General features: G+C 36.6%; 1 protein-coding gene and 1 long non-coding RNA gene across 4 annotated transcripts in view; one reads left to right on the top strand and one right to left on the bottom strand.

Moving 5' to 3' along the window:
- The window catches only part of LOC122795798, a 121,636-nt gene extending 103,318 nt beyond the window's left edge, over positions 1 to 18,318 (top strand). Inside the window, exons 1-2 of one of the 2 annotated variants that reach the window (XR_006363856.1) lie at positions 16,443 to 16,915; positions 17,900 to 18,318. This is a non-coding gene — a long non-coding RNA (uncharacterized LOC122795798). Of the gene's footprint in view, positions 1 to 16,442; positions 16,916 to 17,899 lie in introns of those variants that run through there. The other variant, XR_006363862.1, reaches the window with a different exon arrangement.
- Positions 1 to 25,786, bottom strand: part of SOGA3 (SOGA family member 3) — a 475,986-nt gene that overhangs the window by 155,221 nt on the left and 294,979 nt on the right. Inside the window, exons 4-5 of one of the 2 annotated variants that reach the window (XM_044064129.1) lie at positions 23,978 to 24,046; positions 20,313 to 21,476 (exon numbers count right to left, since the gene is read on the bottom strand). In XM_044064129.1, the coding sequence (XP_043920064.1) occupies positions 20,313 to 21,476; positions 23,978 to 24,046 (1,233 nt within the window). Of the gene's footprint in view, positions 1 to 20,303; positions 21,477 to 23,977; positions 24,047 to 25,786 lie in introns of both variants that reach the window. The other variant, XM_044064121.1, reaches the window with a different exon arrangement.

A 25,786-nucleotide genomic window follows, 5' to 3' on the forward strand; every position in this document is an offset into this window, starting at 1 on the left:
AGGCATATACATCTCAAAAGTAAAAGGAAATACCAAAGAGCTTTGGCCAGCTAAGTTTGAGATGAGTGCAAGCTAGAAGTTATTGAATCCCCAAATGACTTAACCATCATGCAGGAAGGTTTGTCCCAAATAATAAGTGGTGTCAAAATCATGACAATGCCCTCTGAGAACTGATCCAATTGTTTGGCATTTGGGGACTTGTGTGTACAGTGACCTAATGTTTGACCAACATGTGCCCAGAGTCATAACAAAGCCTTTCTATATTGCACAGCTTATAAACAAATTGATTGTGACTAGATCTAGAGATGTTGTTGGTCCCTTTACAAAGCTCTCATTATGTCAATCATTTTGTATAATGCCCACTTTGGCATGTATCTGGCCAGCCCCATGCAACAACTGGAATACCTTCAGAGATACCTTACGAAAAGGATACAAGTCCTAAACAACAGGTCTTGCATGGACCACCTCAAAGATTTATTACTATACTCAGTATCCTGCAGAGTGCTTAGAGGTGACATGTCTGGCATACAAAGCATCCTCCAACATAATACAGATGGACCTACTGAACATCAGCAAGTCAAATGGCATCAGAAATACAGTCCAGGTATCTAAACTGAATGCTGTGGAGAGATGGATATATATCACAGAGGCTACACTATTGTTCAAGAAGATATTATCCATTCAAGTAAAACAAAGCTCATCCATCCACATTCAAATGCAACTTGGATCTAAGGATGGGTAATAGAAAATGTACTCCAGGATTTCCCCTCATGCCCCTAATGGATAGAGGTAGTTCCTAAATGCTGCATCCCTTACATGCCCCCCTCAAATTATCTATGGTATGATCCAAAATAGCAGATTACAGTTTCCCCAGACTCGAGACTCGAATACCAAATTAAAAAACGTAAAATTTATTCAAAAAGTGAGCACAACACTTGAAGCTCATATACAGGGTTGAGCGCTTTCATCTGTCACATCACAGATTTCTTCAGAACCAATGAGCTCCTACAGTCCATTCATTTTAAAACCTTTTAGGCGCCAAAAAATTCTCAATTAGAGATACAATTAGCTAATTATTAACAATGATTTGTAACATTGCTACATAATTTTGTCTACAATAATTCTAACCTATTAATAAGATAAAAATGTAAATATCATGATTCTCCAAAGCTTAGTGTACATATACCCTTCATATTAAAATTCCTAACTGTATTATTCATATTAATACTAGAATACACTATTCTCCTAAGATTTTTGTGTTATGTGTTTCAATATTTAAAACTATGTATAATATAAAATATACAATACACAAAGAAATACATAAATGTGTACAATTGTGACTTATTCATTACAAAAACTATTCAAATCAAATACACAACTTCAATATACTGCTTAAATGTACTACTTTAATATATTATGGAACCTGGGTCTTTAGTTGTTCACCAAAGTAATATAATGAATACAATAATAGACTAATATAGAGAGTGTGTAAAAAATAGGAAAAATACAAAAGTGCAGGCAGTGTTTATAAATAATACTACTCAAGTGGGATGTCTTTCTGTATTTTTAAAATACTAATTCAATGCAAGAAAAGGTTTTAGGCTGATGTAATCATTTATACCAGGTGATGTAGTTGCATCCGTACATATTTGCCATTTATTTCAACCCAGGCCAGATATGTCTTCCAATTCCCACCTCTATCACTAATCTCTACCTGGTCTATAATAGCAAATGTAAAATTGTGATCTGTTCCCTTTTCTAAAATATGCTTACTAAGTGCATTTTTTGGATCACCCTTTTTTATCCTGTACAAATGCTCATATATACGAGTCTTAAACTTTCTCTCGGTTTTGCCTATATAAAAGGCTGAGCATTTCGTACAGGTAGCTATATAAACAATACGTTGTGTATTACAATTCCCATTTTTGCATGTTACCATAGTATTAATGATGTTGTCTAACCTAATTTTTTGATTAATATTGATATATGTACATTGTTTACAGGTGCCACATCTGGTGGTACCCTTCCTTCTCATATCACGTGTTCCTTTTCTTCCATACTTTATTATTCTTTTTAAGTTGCTTCCCGTTTTAAATACTGTACAAATATCTGCTCCTACTATATGTCCTATAGAACCAGAAGTAGTTATTAGTGGCCAGTGTTTTTTTTTAAATTTCTATTATTACACTGGTGTAGGGATTGTATTTAATCACACACACTTTCTTATCCCTTTCATTGTTTGTATTACGCTGTGGCACAGTACTAATCCCCAGTAATGGTACATATTTGTGTCCCCATTGGGCTTTCACATAAGATGTAACATTCTCTAACATGGTCTTTGGATATCCTTGATCCTGGAATAATTTAAACACTACTTCTAACTCACTAATCATGTTTTCCATTGTAGATGACATTCTTGCTGCTCGTATACTCTGTCCCTTTACTATATTTTTAAAGATATGTGGAGGATGACAACTACTAAAGTGAATATAATCATTGGAAAATGTAGGCTTTCTATATATCCTAGATGAAAAACCTGTCCCTGTATTACTAATCCAAGTATCCAAATATGCAATACCATTTTTGTCATGTTGGGAAGTGAATCTCAAAAAATCAGTTGTATTATTGAGATATTCTAAGATGGTATCAAATATATAGGTCCTGTCCAAATGATAAAAGATGTCATCCAAGAATCTAGTGTATAACCTGATGTACTGGTAAAACTGACTTGGGAAAATGTATTTGTTCTCCCAGTCGAGCATAACCAGGTTGGCAAATATAGGGGCACAAGAAGCCCCCATGGCTACACCTCGAGTTTGTCTGAAATATTCACCTGCATGTGATATGTAGTTGTGTTCTAGAACAAGTCCCATCATATCTAAAATGAGATTGACTCTGTCCCAACTACAACCAGAATATTTACATAAGCTGCTGTGGAAGTACTCTAATCCAGTAGACGCTGGTATGCTGGAAAATAAATCCTGTACATCTATTGTAAGGAATATCAAATTCTCATCCCATACTTCCATCGTGAGTTTACTCAGAAAATCCCAGGAATCCTTTACTAAATGGTCCACTTTAGTATAAACTTGCTTAGTCCAATGGTCTATAGTGGTCCCTATTTTAAAGGTTTTAGATTTGGATCCTGAAATAATGGGTCTGAATGGTGGTTTTTGCTTGTTTTTATGGATCTTTGGAATCCCTATAATGTGGGCCATAATCGGGTATTCTGTTCTCAGGTATTCGTACAGTTCACTGGTAATTCGGTTATCTAATAAATATTCCTCTAGGGCTAAATCTATTCGTCTGTATCCAATGTTAATTTGATTTACGGATACTTGTTCATAATTCCCTGATTCATACAATATATTGTGTATTTCATTAAGGTATAGTTGACTGTCAAAAATCACTATACCACCACCCTTGTCAGGCTTCATTATTCTGATCTCATTATTTACTATAAGTTCTTCCATACATCTTCTTTCACCTATGCTTAGGTTGTCCAGTGGGGTAAAACTACCTCCTGACTTGTATTTGACATCCTTATATAGATAGTACAAATCATTACATACCATTTTTTCATATGCTGCAACATGGGCATTCATAACCGGGATGTATGTACTTTTCTTGACTAATGTAGATCTACTTTTGTTAGTCTTGTTCTTATTAGGATCTTCATTAAATTGAATTGCTAGGTTCAATCTTCTACAAAATAGTTTGATTTCTTTAATAAGATCAAATAAATTAAACTTGACAGTGGGGATATACTTCATTCCCTTACTAAACAAGGATATGATGTCATCTGTGACTTGAATATCAGTGTAATTGTACACATTAAGACCTTGATAACAACTAATACTGGGGTAGTTCTCTACAACCACATCCAACTTGGGTGAACCAACAATACTATGCCCTTGTTCTTTGTTAGTTACATTTTGGTCTAATAGTACAACTGTATTCGTTGATAAATGTGTTGATGAAGTTGTATTTACAGGAGGGTGAGTTGGTTTATACAAAACATAGGGAGAAACATTTTCTGGGGATATCACTTTATCTCTTTGTTTTCTAACATTTAACATCTCCTTTGTTGTTTCTTTGGAGCTGGATAATATCTCCCCCCTTGAAAATTTTCTTCCTCGTTCGCTCTCAAATTTCTCTTTCTTCCCTTAGTTTGTACCACCTCGAATATTTCTTCACCCTCTCTTTCATATTGTGGCCATATATAGGCTCTTCCATTTCTATATAATTCTAAATCACGTTCTATTTTGTGGATTTTCCTATCATACACATTTTTTACTTTCACTTTAGCTTGGGTAAACTGGTTAGAATAACAATCATACCAATTCTCAAATGTCTCATCATGTATTATAGATTCGTTTAACTTCTCCACTTCCTGTAACAAATCATTCATTTTCTCTTCGTTACACTTGATAAGACGTTTCATGTATATGTACCCAAATTCATCAAACATTTTGTTGAATTCTAATACTATGTTTGAGTTAAACTTAATACCCAAAGGTAGCTTAAAAAACCTCAGTCCCTTAGGGACCACTTGTAACCCAAGACATTTCTCAAGGTATGCATTGTCTATTCTCACACTCTTCAGTTGTGTTAATTTCTTACCCAACAAGTAAATTCTAGCTTTAATATCATCATATTTATAATTATTCTTAGATGACCTCTCTTTATGCTTAAACTTTGTCCCTGACTTACTCATAAAATCATAATCATCCATTAAAAAATCATTTAACACATTAAACGTACTCGTTTCTTTGTCATTACAGTACATTGTTTTAGTTAAAGTCCTTTTAGGACTGGATAAATATTCATTTGTAACAGTACCTTTGTTTCTATTATGAGCCTTGTTGGCAACCGAAGAATATGTTCTTATTTTTTCATACTGTTGTTTAGGGCGTGCACCCATTCTCGTGTTCTCCTCATTGGTGTGAAACAGGCTAAAGTCAAAGGTAAAATCCGCTTCCAAAGACACATTCGCGTTGTTCTCCCCCAGATCTAACTGATGTTTGTTTACCACTGTAGTAGCCTCTCTCTGCCCATTAGGGATTTCACTCGCGTTGCTACTGTCATCCGCTTCCTCCAACACTAAATGTGTAGTTACAGTGTTGTTAGAGTTTCCTGGTTTAGCGGAGTCTCCACCCATCATAACCACTTCAGTTTTATTGATGTTAACAGTTTTAGCGGTATCTCCGCTCACCATAACCGCTTCAGTTAATTTATTGACCAAATCAAGAAGCTTGTTAACGCCGCCTTGCAGCGGCGTCATCTCATTACGTGGTGCGGTATTCCTCAGAGCTCAATGAAGTACACGGGGATTCCTCCTCTGCCATCTGACGACCAGTAAATGAAAAAGTAGCACTCAGCAACAGTTGAATCCAAAATAGCAGATTACAGTTTCCCCAGACTCGAGACTCGAATACCAAATTAAAAAACGTAAAATTTATTCAAAAAGTGAGCACAACACTTGAAGCTCATATACACGGTTGAGCGCTTTCATCTGTCACATCACAGATTTCTTCAGAACCAATGAGCTCCTACAGTCCATTCATTTTAAAACCTTTTAGGCGCCAACAAATTCTCAATTAGAGATACAATTAGCTAATTATTATATTATTATAGACAATGCATACCTTGAGAAATGTCTTGGGTTACAAGTGGTCCCTAAGGGACTGAGGTTTTTTAAGCTACCTTTGGGTATTAAGTTTAACTCAAACATAGTATTAGAATTCATCAAAATGTTTGATGAATTTGGGTACATATACATGAAACGTCTTATCAAGTGTAAGAGAAAATGAATGATTTGTTACAGGAAGTGGAGAAGTTAAGCGAATCTATAATACATGATGAGACGTTTGAGAATTGGTATGATTGTTATTCTAACCAGTTTACCCAAGCTAAAGTGAAAGTAAAAATGTGTATGATAGGAAAATCCACAAAATAGAACGTGATTTAGAATTATATAGAAATGGAAGAGCCTATATATGGCCACAATATGAAAGAGAGGGTGAAGAAATATTCGAGGTGGTACAAACTAAGGGAAGAAAGAGAAATTTGAGAGCGAACGAGGAAGAAAATTTTCAAGGGGGGAGATATTATCCAGCTCCAAAGAAACAACAAAGGAGATTTTAAATGTTAGAAAACAAAGAGATAAAGTGATATCCCCAGAAAATGTTTCTCCCTATGTTTTGTATAAACCAACTCACCCTCCTGTAAATAGAACTTCATCAACAAATTTATCAACGAATACAGTTGTACTATTAGACCAAAATGTAACTAACAAAGAACAAGGGCATAGGATTGTTGGTTCAACCAAGTTGGATGTGGTTGTAGAGAACTACCCCAGTATTAGTTGTTATCAAGGTTTTAATGTGTACAATTACACTGATATTCAAGTCACAGATGACATCATATCCTTGTTTAGTAAGGGAATGAAGTATATCCCCACTGTCAAGTTTAATTTATTTGATCTTATTAAAGAAATCAAACTATTTTGTAGAAGATTGAACCTAGCAATTCAATTTAATGAAGATCCTAATAAGAACAAGACTAACAAAAGTAGATCTATATTAGTCAAGAAAAGTACATACATCCCGGTTATGAATGCCCATGTTGCAGCATATGAAAAAATGGTATGTAATGATTTGTACTATCTATATAAGGATGTCAAATACAAGTCAGGAGGTAGCTTTACCCCACTGGACAACCTAAGCATAGGTGAAAGAAGATGTATGGAAGAACTTATCGTAAATAATGAGATCAGAATAATGAAGCCTGACAAGGGTGGTGGTATAGTGATTTTTGACAGTCAACTATACCTTAATGAAATACACAATATATTATATGAATCAGGAAATTATGAACAAGTATCCGTAATCAAATTAACATTGGATACAGACGAATAGATTTAGCCCTAGAGGAATATTTATTAGATAACGAATTACCAGTGAACTGTACGAATACCTGAGAACAGAATACCCGATTATGGCCCACATTATAGGGATTCCAAAGATCCATAAAAGAAGCAAAACCACCATTCAGACCCATTATTTCAGGATCCAAATATAAAACCTTTAAAATAGGGACCACTATAGACCATTGACTAAGCAAGTTTATACTAAAGTGGACCATTTAGTAAAGGATTCCTGGGATTTTCTGAGTAAACTCACGATGGAAGTATGGGATGAGAATTTGATATTCCTTACAATAGATGTACAGGATTTATTTTCCAGCATACCAGCGTCTACTGGATTAGAGTACTTCCACAGCAGCTTATGTAAATATTCTGGTTGTAGTTGGGACAGAGTCAATCTCATTTTAGATATGATGGGACTTGTTCTAGAACACAACTACATATCACATGCAGGTGAATATTTCAGACAAACTCGAGGTGTAGCCATGGGAGCTTCTTGTGCCCCTATATTTGCCAACCTGGTTATGCTCGAGTGGGAGAACAAATACATTTTCCCAAGTCAGTTTTACCAGTACATCAGGTTATACACTAGATTCTTGGATGATGTCTTTATCATTTGGACAGGACCTATAGATTTGATACCATCTTTCTTAGAATATCTCAATAATACAACTGATTTTTTGAGATTCACTTCCCAACATGACAAAAATGGTATTGCATATTTGGATACTTGGATTAGTAATACAGGGACAGGTTTTTCATCTAGGATATATAGAAAGCCTACGTTTTCCAATGATTATATTCACTTTAGCAGTTGTCATCCTCCACATATCTTTAAAAATATAGTAAAGGGACAGAGTATACGAGCAGCAAGAATGTCATCTACAATGGAAAACATGATTAGTGAGTTAGAAGTAGTGTTTAAATTATTCCAGGATCGAGGATATCCAAAGACCATGTTAGAGAATGTTACATCTTATGTGAAAGCCCAATGGGGACACAAATATGTACCATTACTGGGGATTAGTACTGTGCCACAGCGTAATACAAACAATGAAAGGGATAAGAAAGTGTGTGTGATTAAATACAATCCCTACACCAGTGTAATAATAAAAATTTTAAAGAAACACTGGCCATTAATCACTAGTTCTGGTTCTATAGGGCATATAGTAGGAGCAGATATTTGCACAGTATTTAAAACGGGAAGTAACTTAAAAAGATTGAGTATGGAAGAAAGGGAATACATGATATGAGAAGGAACCAACTTGGGTGAACCAACAATACTATGCCCTTGTTCTTTGTTAGTTACATTTTGGTCTAATAGTACAACTGTATTCGTTGATAAATGTGTTGATGAAGTTGTATTTACAGGAGGGTGAGTTGGTTTATACAAAACATAGGGAGAAACATTTTCTGGGGATATCACTTTATCTCTTTGTTTTCTAACATTTAACATCTCCTTTGTTGTTTCTTTGGAGCTGGATAATATCTCCCCCCTTGAAAATTTTCTTCCTCGTTCGCTCTCAAATTTCTCTTTCTTCCCTTAGTTTGTACCACCTCGAATATTTCTTCACCCTCTCTTTCATATTGTGGCCATATAGGCTCTTCCATTTCTATATAATTCTAAATCACGTTCTATTTTGTGGATTTTCCTATCATACACATTTTTACTTTCACTTTAGCTTGGGTAAACTGGTTAGAATAACAATCATACCAATTCTCAAACGTCTCATCATGTATTATAGATTCGTTTAACTTCTCCACTTCCTGTAACAAATCATTCATTTTCTCTTCGTTACACTTGATAAGACGTTTCATGTATATGTACCCAAATTCATCAAACATTTTGTTGAATTCTAATACTATGTTTGAGTTAAACTTAATACCCAAAGGTAGCTTAAAACCTCAGTCCCTTAGGGACCACTTGTAACAAGACATTTCTCAAGGTATGCATTGTCTATTCTCACACTCTTCAGTTGTGTTAATTTCTTACCCAACAAGTAAATTCTAGCTTTAATATCATCATATTTATAATTATTCTTAGATGACCTCTCTTTATGCTTAAACTTTGTCCCTGACTTACTCATAAAATCATAATCATCCATTAAAAAATCATTTAACACATTAAACGTACTCGTTTCTTTGTCATTACAGTACATTGTTTTAGTTAAAGTCCTTTTAGGACTGGATAAATATTCATTTGTAACAGTACCTTTGTTTCTATTATGAGCCTTGTTGGCAACCGAAGAATATGTTCTTATTTTTCATACTGTTGTTTAGGCGTGCACCCATTCTCGTGTTCTCCTCATTGGTGTGAAACAGGCTAAAGTCAAAGGTAAAATCCGCTTCCAAAGACACATTCGCGTTGTTCTCCCCCAGATCTAACTGATGTTTGTTTACCACTGTAGTAGCCTCTCTCTGCCCATTAGGGATTTCACTCGCGTTGCTACTGTCATCCGCTTCCTCCAACACTAAATGTGTAGTTACAGTGTTGTTAGAGTTTCCTGGTTTAGCGGAGTCTCCACCCATCATAACCACTTCAGTTTTATTGATGTTAACAGTTTTAGCGGTATCTCCGCTCACCATAACCGCTTCAGTTAATTTATTGACCAAATCAAGAAGCTTGTTAACGTCGCCTTGCAGCGACGTCATCTCATTACGTAGTGTGCGGTATTCCTCAGAGCTCAATGAAGTACACGGGGATTCCTCCTCTGCCATCTGACGACCAGTAAATGAAAAAGTAGCACTCAGCAACAGTTGAATCCAAAATAGCAGATTACAGTTTCCCCAGACTCGAGACTCGAATACCAAATTAAAAAACGTAAAATTTATTCAAAAAGTGAGCACAACACTTGAAGCTCATATACACGGTTGAGCGCTTTCATCTGTCACATCACAGATTTCTTCAGAACCAATGAGCTCCTACAGTCCATTCATTTTAAAACCTTTTAGGCGCCAACAAATTCTCAATTAGAGATACAATTAGCTAATTATTATATTATTATAGACAATGCATACCTTGAGAAATGTCTTGGGTTACAAGTGGTCCCTAAGGGACTGAGGTTTTTTAAGCTACCTTTGGGTATTAAGTTTAACTCAAACATAGTATTAGAATTCATCAAAATGTTTGATGAATTTGGGTACATATACATGAAACGTCTTATCAAGTGTAACGAAGAGAAAATGAATGATTTGTTACAGGAAGTGGAGAAGTTAAACGAATCTATAATACATGATGAGACGTTTGAGAATTGGTATGATTGTTATTCTAACCAGTTTACCCAAGCTAAAGTGAAAGTAAAAAATGTGTATGATAGGAAAATCCACAAAATAGAACGTGATTTAGAATTATATAGAAATGGAAGAGCCTATATATGGCCACAATATGAAAGAGAGGGTGAAGAAATATTCGAGGTGGTACAAACTAAGGGAAGAAAGAGAAATTTGAGAGCGAACGAGGAAGAAAATTTTCAAGGGGGGAGATATTATCCAGCTCCAAAGAAACAACAAAGGAGATTTTAAATGTTAGAAAACAAAGAGATAAAGTGATATCCCCAGAAAATGTTTCTCCCTATGTTTTGTATAAACCAACTCACCCTCCTGTAAATAGAACTTCATCAACAAATTTATCAACGAATACAGTTGTACTATTAGACCAAAATGTAACTAACAAAGAACAAGGGCATAGGATTGTTGGTTCAACCAAGTTGGATGTGGTTGTAGAGAACTACCCCAGTATTAGTTGTTATCAAGGTTTTAATGTGTACAATTACACTGATATTCAAGTCACAGATGACATCATATCCTTGTTTAGTAAGGGAATGAAGTATATCCCCACTGTCAAGTTTAATTTATTTGATCTTATTAAAGAAATCAAACTATTTTGTAGAAGATTGAACCTAGCAATTCAATTTAATGAAGATCCTAATAAGAACAAGACTAACAAAAGTAGATCTATATTAGTCAAGAAAAGTACATACATCCCGGTTATGAATGCCCATGTTGCAGCATATGAAAAAATGGTATGTAATGATTTGTACTATCTATATAAGGATGTCAAATACAAGTCAGGAGGTAGCTTTACCCCACTGGACAACCTAAGCATAGGTGAAAGAAGATGTATGGAAGAACTTATCGTAAATAATGAGATCAGAATAATGAAGCCTGACAAGGGTGGTGGTATAGTGATTTTTGACAGTCAACTATACCTTAATGAAATACACAATATATTATATGAATCAGGAAATTATGAACAAGTATCCGTAAATCAAATTAACATTGGATACAGACGAATAGATTTAGCCCTAGAGGAATATTTATTAGATAACCGAATTACCAGTGAACTGTACGAATACCTGAGAACAGAATACCCGATTATGGCCCACATTATAGGGATTCCAAAGATCCATAAAAACAAGCAAAAACCACCATTCAGACCCATTATTTCAGGATCCAAATATAAAACCTTTAAAATAGGGACCACTATAGACCATTGGACTAAGCAAGTTTATACTAAAGTGGACCATTTAGTAAAGGATTCCTGGGATTTTCTGAGTAAACTCACGATGGAAGTATGGGATGAGAATTTGATATTCCTTACAATAGATGTACAGGATTTATTTTCCAGCATACCAGCGTCTACTGGATTAGAGTACTTCCACAGCAGCTTATGTAAATATTCTGGTTGTAGTTGGGACAGAGTCAATCTCATTTTAGATATGATGGGACTTGTTCTAGAACACAACTACATATCACATGCAGGTGAATATTTCAGACAAACTCGAGGTGTAGCCATGGGAGCTTCTTGTGCCCCTATATTTGCCAACCTGGTTATGCTCGAGTGGGAGAACAAATACATTTTCCCAAGTCAGTTTTACCAGTACATCAGGTTATACACTAGATTCTTGGATGATGTCTTTATCATTTGGACAGGACCTATAGATTTGATACCATCTTTCTTAGAATATCTCAATAATACAACTGATTTTTTGAGATTCACTTCCCAACATGACAAAAATGGTATTGCATATTTGGATACTTGGATTAGTAATACAGGGACAGGTTTTTCATCTAGGATATATAGAAAGCCTACGTTTTCCAATGATTATATTCACTTTAGCAGTTGTCATCCTCCACATATCTTTAAAAATATAGTAAAGGGACAGAGTATACGAGCAGCAAGAATGTCATCTACAATGGAAAACATGATTAGTGAGTTAGAAGTAGTGTTTAAATTATTCCAGGATCGAGGATATCCAAAGACCATGTTAGAGAATGTTACATCTTATGTGAAAGCCCAATGGGGACACAAATATGTACCATTACTGGGGATTAGTACTGTGCCACAGCGTAATACAAACAATGAAAGGGATAAGAAAGTGTGTGTGATTAAATACAATCCCTACACCAGTGTAATAATAGAAATTAAAAAAAAACACTGGCCACTAATAACTACTTCTGGTTCTATAGGACATATAGTAGGAGCAGATATTTGTACAGTATTTAAAACGGGAAGCAACTTAAAAAGAATAATAGAGTATGGAAGAAAAGGAACACGTGATATGAGAAGGAAGGGTACCACCAGATGTGGCACCTGTAAACAATGTACATATATTAATACTAATCAAAAAATTAGGTTAGACAACATCATTAATACTATGGTAACATGCAAAAATGGGAATTATAATACACAACGTATTGTTTATATAGCTACCTGTACGAAATGCTCAGCCTTTTATATAGGCAAAACCGAGAGAAAGTTTAAGACTCGTATATATGAGCATTTGTACAGGATAAAAAAGGGTGATCCAAAAAATGCACTTAGTAAGCATATTTTAGAAAAGGGAACAGATCACAATTTTACATTTGCTATTATAGACCAGGTAGAGATTAGTGATAGAGGTGGGAAATGGAAGACATATCTGGCCTGGGTTGAAAGTAAATGGCAAATATGTACGGATGCAACTACATCACCTGGTATAAATGATTACATCAGCCTAAAACCTTTTCTTGCATTGAATTAGTATTTTAAAAATACAGAAAGACATCCCACTTAAGTAGTATTATTTATAAACACTGCCTGCACTTTTGTATTTTTCCTATTTTTTACACACTCTCTATATTAGTCTATTATTGCATTCATTATATTACTTTGGTGAACAACTAAAGACCCAGGTTCCATAATATATTAAAGTAGTACATTTAAGCAGTATATTGAAGTTGTGTATTTGATTTGAATAGTTTTTGTAATGAATAAGTCACAATTGTACACATTTATGTATTTCTTTGTGTATTGTGTATTTTATATTATACATAGTTTTAAATATTGAAACACATAACACAAAAATCTTAGGAGAATAGTGTATTCTAGTATTAATATGAATAATACAGTTAGGAATTTTAATATGAAGGGTATATGTACACTAAGCTTTGGAGAATCATGATATTTACATTTTTATCTTATTAATAGGTTAGAATTATTGTAGACAAAATTATGTAGCAATGTTACAAATCATTGTTAATAATTAGCTAATTGTATCTCTAATTGAGAATTTTTTGGCGCCTAAAAGGTTTTAAAATGAATGGACTGTAGGAGCTCATTGGTTCTGAAGAAATCTGTGATGTGACAGATGAAAGCGCTCAACCCTGTATATGAGCTTCAAGTGTTGTGCTCACTTTTTGAATAAATTTTACGTTTTTTTAATTTGGTATTCAAGTCTCGAGTCTGGGGAAACTGTAATCTGCTATTTTGGATTCAACTGTTGCTGAGTGCTACTTTTTCATCTATGGTATGATCACAGTTGTTCTCACTAGGGCTAATATACAGTTATCAGCCATGGGAATAACTAAGACCAATCAGAAAATGTTAATTCAAGCACCAAAAGGGAATTGGCTAAGCTTAAAATGTCCTCCAAGTGAAGCTATGTTGAGGTAGCAAATAGTTATAAAAAATTATCCTTTTTAGTTCACTAAGTGCTCCTGTCACCCCCCCAAGTCTTTAACAGCTTCCAGCACCTATGGAGGAATGGATGGAACAGACAATATTGCATAAAATAATAACTAAATGGAGTTTAAAGACAGTAGTTCAGAGACAGTAATGCTAATCCTGCTAATTGATGTGTGAACTTGACATCTGTAAAAAGTAATCTGAAATATATAATAGTAAGCAATGATGCCTGTTCATACTTTGTTTTCCTCTTTTCTTCATCCCAAAATGTTAAACTAAGAAGGGATGTAATATATGTGCTCATTTTTACATGTGCAGAAATGAATATATGATCTGGCCAGTCAAAACAACAGATGAGCAAGAGCTACCATGACTAAAAGATGTACTGAATTAACAGCCTTTGTCTCCCCAGTATCCTCTCTAGTCTCCATGTATTTATTAACGGCTAACAGTAATGTTTGTTAAGGCAAATGCAGTAAATGCTTGCTATATGTAGTATGCACAATTTCTCATTTTTGAGACTAGAAGGAATTTAGTAACTTCATATCCAGCTGGCACAGCAAGAGTAGGAAGAATCATGTTTAGAAAGTATGCAGTATAAATAGATGGTGATATGATCCAATGGTTTGTGGATGCCTCTTAGCAGAATAATTCTGCTTCAATGGCACTACTATATTCACATTCTCCTTTGGAGTTTTGTGATGTCCAAGAGCTGAAATACAGCAAAATGCATTAGTTTTCTGGGTCTTGCTTAGCAGCAAGGAAAACGACTAGGAGTTCAGAAAAATTAGAAAACTGGTTATAGAAGATATTTGTTACAGAAGTGTCATGACAATTCCACCAGTAAGCAAAGTCTACACATTTGAGAGATGATAACTTCAAGAACTGTGGTAAAAGGGAACTTAACAATCTTCACTACAGTTTTATTATTTCACAGAGGTTTTTCCAGTAAAAGCTACAAAGCATGTCAGTTACATGCACCCATTTCTTGTGGTGCAATTGATCCAAATTACCTCTGTAGAAACTGACAATTAACACCTCAGCCAGTATCTGTCTCTGTTCTAAATGGAATTGCTCCTCCAATGGACTTACCCACTTGTGTCACTACCTCTATTCAATTGGTTGTTCAGTTTCTTAGGGATGAAATACAGGTTATCCTGGGCTAAACAAGAGTCTTACGATCCACTTGTTCCTGCCTGTGGTGCCTAATTAGCTCATTTATTCCCCCTATGGGGATTGTTAGGTGATAAATAGAGGGCCAATTTCAAATCTGATGAAGTAGCATATTCTTCCCCTTGGACCTCCTTAACTCCCTTTAATAATTATTTACAGCATCACTTAAACACTGCCTTGACCTAGAAAACATTCAGCAGGTTCATGCTCTGCAGACATGACACCTGTAGCTCCCTTTGATTGTACTGCACTGCAGCACACAAAACCACCTTCCTCCTCCCAGGACTGGTGACCCAGCAGCAACAGCAAACTCCTGTTCTCTCTGACCCGGTTCATCCAGTGCTCAAGCCACGATATAAACACAGGCCATCCAATTCATACCCAGGACTTCATTCCTCTAAATCACAAAATTGGGATTTGTATGTATACCACAGAGTAAGGTGTGTGGCACTCTAGAAGAGGACAGAATATTTTAGAGAATATGTGGGCAAAGCAATTTATAACAAAGAATTCCTCGAAAATCACAGCTCATCAACAATTACTGGTAAATGGGACACATCTCTTTCTTTACTGTTTTGCATTTCTGGAGTTGATTATACTGAGTAATGAGACATGTTGGGTAGGTTATGTAGGCACAGCATCTTCCAGTATAATTGGGTCCAAGAACACAAAACACTTTTTGATGAGCTGTGAGTTTCATGAAACTCTAGGCACTTGTTTTATATACTGTTTTTACAACACTTTACTGGCACATGAACTACCAAAGCAGAAAATGCAAAATGCCAAACCCACAAAACTACATCAGACAAAATAATCAGGTGCATGAATCAGAACATTTTGAATCTATTACAGGATACAGAGAATATTACTCCATTTTTCTATGGTATAGGTTGGAATGCCATCCCGCAGCTCCCCCAGTGGTTTCAGGTTGCATTACCATTTCAAGGTAGATTAATAACCCTCACAACAAAACCCAGAATTCAGCTGCTATCTTATCTTAAAGCAGGTTGTATGTCTTGTAACTGTTCCTGCAGATCTTCAAAACATCCTGTACACTGCAATGTTATGTTTCAGTAGTCTATGAATCAGTAAGGGATCCTGTTCAAGCTTGCATTGTGTAGCTTATACATAGCTCATTAAATTAACCCACTATGTGCTTGTTCCAGCTGTCTGCAAAAGTCAAGCATAGCTGCAAATGTCTAATAAAATCCATGAAAAAATGAATAGAAAATTTATAATGTAAAGACTGGAAGAAATGTTCACTTTTGCGGTCCTAAACTGAATCAGTGGTTAAACTGGAAATGATTTGGAAGATAAAACTGTAGTCAATGATTTTTCTATCTACTGGAAATGTAAACCTGCATAAGTAAAATTTTGGTAGTGTTCTGGCAGAAATGGACTGCAAAAGGTGGAACTGGGTTTCACAAGATTCCTGTTTAAATTAACCAGTGAAGACAACTGATGCATTCTATGGTTTACTTAAAATTTTACTCTCAACTTAAGTGACTCACTGCATAATTTAATTAATAGCACAGATTTCTTTGTACTACAGCAATTGCTGAAAAAAGGATAAAACTTGAAAATTAAACTTCGAGATAATTAGCTTGATCCACCCCCGTATGGTAACTGATTCATAGGAACATTTGTGATTTGCATGTACTTATTCCTGGCCACCTGCTATTATCCTCTGTATGTGGAAAAAAATGTGTCACCAAGAGACTGACAAATTAGAAAGCTGATTTCTCAGAACCCACACGATGCCAAGATACAAATAAAGTAGGTAGCTGGGATCTGCCGAGTTTGTTAATCTAATGCAGAGCATGAGAGAGTATGCTGTTATACTTCCATTTCAAGCAGCCGAGGGACAGGTAAAGGATTTAAAGATTTAATGCTGTGATTAGAATGCTACTTTTCTACTTTTCATTATCTCATTACATAAATCAAATGCATGGTTAGTTAGCTATAATTAAAAATAACGACTAGCTACAGAGAAAATGAATGAATAAAAAACACTGTGGCTGCACTGTGAGGATAGTTTGCAGACAAAAGCATGTGATCTACAAGTCAAAATTCGCAATGAACCAGCAAATTAAACTGATAAAAATCAAACAGAAAAACAAATTGTAAATAAAATGCATCCTAGCTGCTCTTAGACCTCTGCAGTTTGGAAGTACTTAATTTGCTTAGAATACTATAATCTGTAGTATCTGAAGGTAAGCATTAAACTGAACAGCTGTGTGTGTGTGTGTGTGTGTGTGTGTGTGTGTGTGTGTGTGTGTGTGTGTGTGTGTGTGTGTGTGTGTGTGTGTATGTGTGTGTGTGTATGTGTGTGGGCATGCATGTGTATATACACAATTTTTGAGTCTGAATGAAGGCATATTTATCTTACACTCAGATTAGCAAGAAGTCATTTTTAAGGCATGTTTTTCAGATTAGAAAAAATTTGCCTGTGAAGCATTATCTTGGTCATTAAAGCCTGAAAAAGCTAACATTGTAACATAGAACTGCTGTTACCATAAATAACATCAGTATAAGGAATGGAAATATTCTGCCAAACAGATGTGTTTATAAACTATGCATTCTGAACTGTATTTTAAACAGTGGGATTAATTTTAATACAGCTGTGAAAATGGAGCATATTAGCACTTGAATTATTAATATGGTATGTCTGCATATATGATGTAACAAAACTGCAAGGTTCTTTGTAAATGATACAGTTAAAATAAACTGCAAGATAAACTGGTGTAATAACTTTGGAACTGCACTGTATATTACAATAATTTGTCATGCAACTCTAACAAAATAGCAAAAGGTTATGCCATGTTAGATCTTATTTGATCTTTTCATTTAAGTTTCAGGTAATACCAATCCCTTCCGATCTTATAATGCAGGCAGAGCAAAACCTGCAAATAAAATGAAGGTGCGAGTGCCGTCAATGGAATCTGTTCTGCTGTAGGAATGCTGCAGGAACACTTACAGCAGAGTGCGTAGGTTACAAAATAAAAATAATAACGGTCAGTGAGCTCATATAATTCTAATGTACTAGTACGTTTATAGATCTCCAAAATGTCACTATGAAAGGAGGATTTAAAAGGAATTCTTACCCCATTTATGGACATCAGTTCTACCACCCAGGATTCAAACAGCATGTCATCACAATCGCTTGTTTTAATTGTTACACTGCTTGCTGTTATGTAATACACATTTTCCAGCTTGGAACTCTATGTTAATATTGAAATATAATAAATGTACTTTACTTTGAATATTGTAACTATTGCTATATTCTGTTATTTCTGCACATTCTGCCCATTCTCTTCTGTTCATGCATAGTACAGATGTAATTAGAAAATAACACATGAAATACTACATAATTTGTATCCTAGTCTGAATACATGGGCACTGATCAGAGGTACATTCAAACAGGTGAGTAAATTAGGGGTTGGGATGAGTCCAAGTACAAGGAGTGCTGGGGGGGGGGCGCAGTCTGACATCACATGACAGAGAGACGTGGGTGTGAAGAGGATGTGGCCACATTCTAGGTGTAACAGATTTATTTGATGAGTGTTTTCTGGGATGTGGATGCAGCAAGAAGGTAAGAATCTGAGGTTGGAAATGCGAATAATACTACATCATTCTGATTTTGACAGAATGCAATGAAATTCAGTCGTATAGAGCTAGGAAAGAGTTACCAGTTGACTGCTGGTCAATATTAAACAACAGCAAATTGTCAATAAACTGTCTGTTTTCTGAAATGATAGAAAGCAGAGATGAAAAATGAAAGCAGACATTTTTAAATATTGACTTTGCAGAAGAATATTTCTTTAAATGCGAGGGCACTTGCACTCTGTGGATGCATACATGTATAAACTTTTTTTTAATAAGAGTGATCTAAGTTGGATGTAAACTGTATTAGACCAAGTTACAGTACTTACTGCATTTTGTTTTCAGCCAGGAAGTATACTCTTTAGATAACTTGTTCATAGATGCATTCTGAGTAGTGAGAGATGCCAGGGTCTTGCTGACAGTCCCAGTAAGTGGTGGCAGTGTGATTCAAACCCACCACTCCAGATTTACTCCATAGCTCTTTGGTGTATGACTAAAGGAAATGTGCTCAGATGATGTTGAAATAAGGTATGACTGTGGTTTCACTGAACATCATAATTATCACTATATAACACATTACCTGTCGGTTATGTTCTAAATGTGAAAATAAAATTATAATCTGCATTTAAGTAACAATATTTCTTTGATCAGAGTGTGTGCATTTGATCATCTTTAGCTCTCCTTCTTAGATCAGAAGGTGAAGTCCCTGACTCATCATAATATGAAAAAGTCAGTCCTGAGATAAACTTAAAGAAGCAATGATTCAAAAGCATTTGAGAAATGTCATTCAATACATTTTGTTTCAGCACTCACTGGTCAGGTTGTCAGTACATATTACATAAACAGTTATGCTTTTGAAACGTTTTTTCAATATCCTTTGACTTCATACATATTTGAAAGTCTGTCAGAATCACATACACTGTAATCAAAATAATTATGTGCATAACCATTGAACGGTTGCAGTAAGAAATAGCTAAAAATGCAAGTGGAGTTATCTGCAAGATGTCTGCAAGATGAGAGCCCACATTTTACTGTTAAGTCAAGAGAAATCACAGAAGTGAACTATTACCTTTGTAAGACCAACAATCAAACTTCTACTTCAGCTGGTATTGGAGGGCAATAAATTAATTAAGGCACATTATTAGACAAATATCTAAAGGCAATAATTGATAAATAATTTTCTCAGCTTTCTAACAACTGTGGCTTATTCTCAGATTTCAGCAAATATACTGAGGTCTAAAGAGGTAATCTGTTCCAGACACAGCAACATATGGTGGATATGGAAGAAATAAACAAAAGTTGTGGGTATAGCAGAACTAGTTTACACAAAATGTATTGTTTTAGCCTGAAAACAACATGCTGTGCAAGTTCAAATTCTAGACTACAGGATATCTTGAGTATTTTTTTTATTATTTCTGTATCTACATATACATCATGAAGGAAGGAAGAAAGTAAAGCCTTCATCAAGAAAGAAAATGTGAGTAATGCACTTTAAAGCATACAGATTCATGCTTAAGGCTGAGTTTGTGTAAACAAGATCTGTTTTTTTTTACTTAACTATAGCATTCATAATAGCTTGCCAGATAATGGAATTAAAGTATGTTGCTGTGTTTTGTATACATTTAGTGCTGCTTCTTTTAAGAAAGAGTTTACCTGACTAACCGAAAGGGGTTCTTCGTTGTGTCTTTCATCTGATTTTGGAACTTCTAGTCTGTCAATAAAGGTCTGAAGTTCCTTTCTAAATGCTTTCATTTGTGCATTGATCCTGTAGAGAAGCTCGTGTTCTCGTATCCTGCTACCTTCATCTTCCTCATCCATTCTTCCAAACAGATCTCCATTGGCCACATAAATTCTGGCTTCAGTTATGATGGTACTTGTGTCTGAAATCAAACGATCTATTGTCTTGCTAAGCCGTTCTGCTTCAGAGCGGATATCTTTCATTTGCTGTCGATCAGTGACACTCTTTTGCCAGCCAGAAGCCACAGGGTAAAACGAGCGTGTTGGAGTCAAACACCTGATATTACGGACTTCCTCTGGATCACTCTCTCCACCAATTGGCCCTTCCCTTTTTCTGTGTGGAGGTCGAGCATCATCGTCACTTTCCTTCTTCCCTGCATCACTTTCAGCATCACTATCCCTGGGACTACTACGAATTCCCAGGTGGGAAGCAAGATCATATCGTTGCATATTGGACATCAGGACCCTGTTCTCATACTGCAGCTGCATGACCTTACCACTGAGTTCATTGATTTGCATCCGTGCAGCCTTCAGTTCCTCTTGCAGGGCTTCAGTCTTAGCAGCATCATTATGCCTCAGGCTTTCATGGCTTCCGGTTTTATATTTGTACTTGTTCATTTCAGCAGTAAGATGCTTATTTTTATCTTCTAGATCAGATAAGTTTCTCCTCAATAACTCAGCTTCATCTTCTACTAATTGTAAGTGTTGTCTTAATTCAGAAACTGACTCATTTTGCTCCCTAAATAAAGAGTTTGATGTTTCAGAATACTCCTCCCCTCTTAGATCATCAAGTTCGGCCTTCAGTCCCCTATTTTCTACTTCAAGTTCCACAATCTTCCTTCCAAGTATGTTAGCCTCCTCTTCAACAAGACGCAAGCGAAGCTTTAGTTCTGCCTCACGCGTTGATGGCGGGCCTCCTGCCTCTCCCTTGGGTAATGGGCTGTCCAGATCACCATAAAACGATCTGTATTTTTGTAACTCATGTTCTAATCTGTCTTTTTCTTTGTCTATTTTGGCCATTTTTTTCCTCATTAAAGCAGCTTCCTCCTTTATGAATTGCAGCTGGCACTTGAGGTCTTCACTGTCCTCCTTATGAAAAACATTCAACAACGTTAATTTGCACAGTATAATTAAACAAGTTTACAAAAGAAAAATTAAAAGCATACTATTTACTAAGAGTCTAGTTGCTATTATTAAGCAATACTAAGAACATTTTTTGACTTGTTAGGGCTACTATTTAGAAGGACAATAACTGAGAATAAAGAATAACAAAACACGGTTCATAACTGACCAGCTTCTTAGTAGTTTACTACTATTACTTATTTCAGTGAATAGCCTAAGCTGGCAGCATACAGGGATAAATAGCTTACTATGGTCCAGGAACATAAGTTTATATAATGGCTCAGGTGTTTGTGGGAGCAATAATGGAAGACAGGCTTTCCTATTCTAAGGGACAGGAGCAAGGCATGCATGCTTTGGGCACACTTGTGTGGTTAGATTTCCCTGGCGGAGACCAGGAAAACAACCATACTGTACTGCCTGAGGGTGGGAGGGGATGTCCCTACTAATGACAGCCCCTTGTAGATGTGAGGGGTTGTTTAATGCTGATGTCCACTGCAAGTTCCAACTAGAGGGTGTTACTGGGCATGCAAAAATACATGGATAATAACAGGATGCACAAATACGGGGATAATGACAGGATGCATAAATGCAGGGATATTAACAGGTAAGAACGCTCCCTTGGTTGCTGTATGATACTGGACACTGCCCCAGGATGCCTTCATCTCCTTGCCAACCCCAAATGTATAATTGGAATAAGTTGGAAAGTGGTGAGATGGTTTAGCATACCTGATGATTAAGGAGAGGCAACAGGAGTAGCTGATAGCCAGCTGTGAGAAAGCCAAAAAGAGATAAAAATGTCAGTGACTAGTTTCACAAAGAAATTGTTGCTGCTAGAAACATTGAAGGAGCCAAATATCAAATTTTGTCAAGGTAAGATTGTAGAACTGCTTATTGTTTTGTGGGTTTTTTCTTTTTTATTTTTTTGGTGACAGGGATAGCAGTTTCTTCAAAGAATGGACCATTTCTCCTATATTAAATATATATTAGGCTATAAATATAACTGCTGCTGGCCCATAAGGTAACTGTGCATTGTCCATTTACATCTAGGTCAGCTAGTGCTGCTGGTTGTCATTTTCCTCCAAAAAGGGAGACTAACGTCAGTAATAAAAACTCAACTGAAGGTGGCAACAATGCCACAATTATTCAGTGTCCTAACACCGAGTCCATCTCTGCTAAGTCCTGGAGACTGAAGCCTGACTGGAGCAGGTAGAGACAGTAACCACCAGAGTGGTGCAGAGCTCCGAATCAGTGAACTCCTTATTCACTCTGCTGAAACTGACGCAGAATTCAGGAGTGACTGAGGGGTAGAGACAGTAATCACCAGAGTGGTGCAGAGCTCCGAATTAGTGAACTCCTTATTCACTCTGCTGAAACTGACGCAGAATTCAGGAGTGACTGAGGGGTAGAGACAGTAATCACCAGAGTGGTGCAGAGCTCCGAATCAGTGAACTCCTTATTCATTCTGCTGAAACTGACGCAGAATTCAGGAATGACTGAGGGGTAGAGACAGTAACCACCAGAGTGGTGCAGAGCTCCGAATCAGTGAACTCCTTATTCACTCTGCTGAAACTGATGCAGAATTCAGGAATGACTGAGGGGTAGAGACAGTAACCACCAGAGTGGTGCAGAGCTCCGAATCAGTGAACTCCTTATTCACTCTGCTGAAACTGATGCAGAATTCAGGAATGACTGAGGGGTAGAGACAATAACCACCAGAGTGGTGCAGAGCTCCGAATCAGTGAACTCCTTATTCATTCTGCTGAAACTGACGCAGAATTCAGGAATGACTGAGGGGTAGAGACAGTAACCACCAGAGTGGTGCAGAGCTCCGAATCAGTGAACTCCTTATTCATTCTGCTGAAACTGACGCAGAATTCAGGAATGACTGAGGGGTAGAGACAGTAACCACCAGAGTGGTGCGGAGCTCAGAATCAGTGAACTCCTTATTCACTCTGCTGAAACTGACGCAGAATTCAGGAATGACTGAGGGGTAGAGACAGTAACCACCAGAGTGGTGCAGAGCTCCGAATCAGTGAACTCCTTATTCATTCTGCTGAAACTGATGCAGAATTCAGGAATGACTGAGGGGTAGAGACAGTAACCACCAGAGTGGTGCAGAGCTCCGAATCAGTGAACTCCTTATTCACTCTGCTGAAACTGATGCAGAATTCAGGAATGACTGAGGGGTAGAGACAGTAACCACCAGAGTGGTGCAGAGCTCCGAATCAGTGAACTCCTTATTCACTCTGCTGAAACTGATGCAGAATTCAGGAATGACTGAGGGAAATGGCACTTGAAATACTTTGATCCCATGGACAAGTCACAGTGCAGCCCAGAAGGGCAGAAGAATGGCATGACTGTACAGGTAGTATGGGATTTTATCTAAATGTATCAAATACAGAAACAAGAGTGATTACTATATAAAAAGGTGGGGTATGTTATAGTATAACAGAATGATATGACTGTACCTCTTGTGTCTGCTGTGATCTTTTTTCTGACTTCTGCACATCTTTACTTCCTCTTCTCTTCAAAGATGACTGGAAAAATAAAATGGGTATGCTGTAACATCCATTCTGGCATTGATATTATAAAAACCATCCTACTAGTCATACAAAGGCATATATAATCTTACCTTCTTTTCATGGCATTATCTGTGAAAATAACATTCTAGCACAAACTAGAAAACATAAGACCAGAAAATGTAATATGCATGACTTAATAAACTAAAATCACAAATTTAGTTACTTAACACAAACATATGAAATGCTAACTCAGTGAGAACATTGGCACATGAAATCCATTTGAGTACTACAAGTAGTCATTCTGTAATTGTTACAGCCTCCCCCCATATTTGCTTGCTCTGCTGCTCATGTCCTCTGCATTCATAATCCACTCCCCAGTCTATTAAGGAAAGACAATGCTCTGTAATTACTTCTGGGAAAAAAATATAACTTTAAAACTTTACATTATATGATGTTTGCATCCACCCCCAACCATCCCCCAATAATATCTTCAAGCATAACCTCTCCAACTATAACGAGGGAGCAACTACTGGCTGCACTCAGTAAAGTCAAGAACATGGCATCAGTGGGCCCCGATAACATCCCAGGATGCATTCTGTATAGTCGAAAATACGACTTATCAGGACCCCTGGAAACACTATTTAACTACAGTCTTAAAAGTGGCTTTGTGCCACGTGAATGGTGAGCAGCAATAGTCATCCACCTTCATAAGACAGGACCTTCGACAGATCCTGGAAACTACAGATCCATTAGTCTGACTAGTCTTATTTGCAAAGCCATGGAAAGAATTTTCATGAAAATTATCAACAAGGGCATAGAAGACCTCCAGACACTAGATCCATCCCAGTTGGGCTTTGTCAAAGGAAGGTCATGCTTACTACAGCTTGTAAACTTCTTTGAAAAGGTCACTAAAGCAATGGATGGGGGGAAACTGTAGATACATAGGATCATATGAGGTTACTAGACTAATGGCCCTGGGGCCCTTAGAAGCCTAGCCAAGAGTTTATCCCCAAAACAGAAACTTCAGTCAGCACCTGTTGCTCCCATCAGTGAGGGATACAGGTGGAACCCCTGGGACAAATTTGTGGCTTCCCATCCACTCATCAAGGTTGCTCTTGAAGAGAGTCAGTGAGGTACTCTGTTTGACATGTATGGGAAGTCAATTCCAGAGATGGGGCAGTCTCTGGGAGACAAACCTGTCTCTCCAGCAGGTTTTGTTGATGTTGCATATTAGATTTAGACCTTTCAAGCAGGTAATGTGCGAGGAGTTAGACTTACGGGTATGGAGCATCTCTAGTAGGGAAGGGTCCGATATTGCCTTGAAGACGAGACACAGATCACCTCTGAGCAATGTGTATGATACCGAGTAGAGTGATAGTGATTTGAGCCTGTCCACATAGGACATGCGTTGGAGGCCATGAATTCTCTTTGTGAGGTATTTATGTGGCCTTTCCAGTTGGTACAAATGTTTGGAAAGGTACATACCAAACGGGTTGTTGTTTTCAATTATTGGCCTAATGAGGGAGAAATACAGAGAGGTAATAACCTCCTTTTTTCTGGATGCAGTCCCTTTATTTATGAGATGAGCCAAGTAACAGACTTTTCTGACAACTGTCACTACATGATGGTCGAATGTGAGATTGTTGTCAACCTGTGTACCCAGGTCTTTCACCACAGGTTGTTTGCTTAGGGGAGTGCCGTTGATGTGGTAATAAGTAGGGGCCATGTTTTTGCTGAATGGTATGATAATACATT

Source organism: Protopterus annectens, chromosome 1.part0, assembly GCF_019279795.1.
Source record: "Protopterus annectens isolate FY-2018-M chromosome 1.part0, PAN1.0, whole genome shotgun sequence".
Classification (NCBI taxonomy): Eukaryota; Metazoa; Chordata; order Ceratodontiformes; family Protopteridae; genus Protopterus; species Protopterus annectens.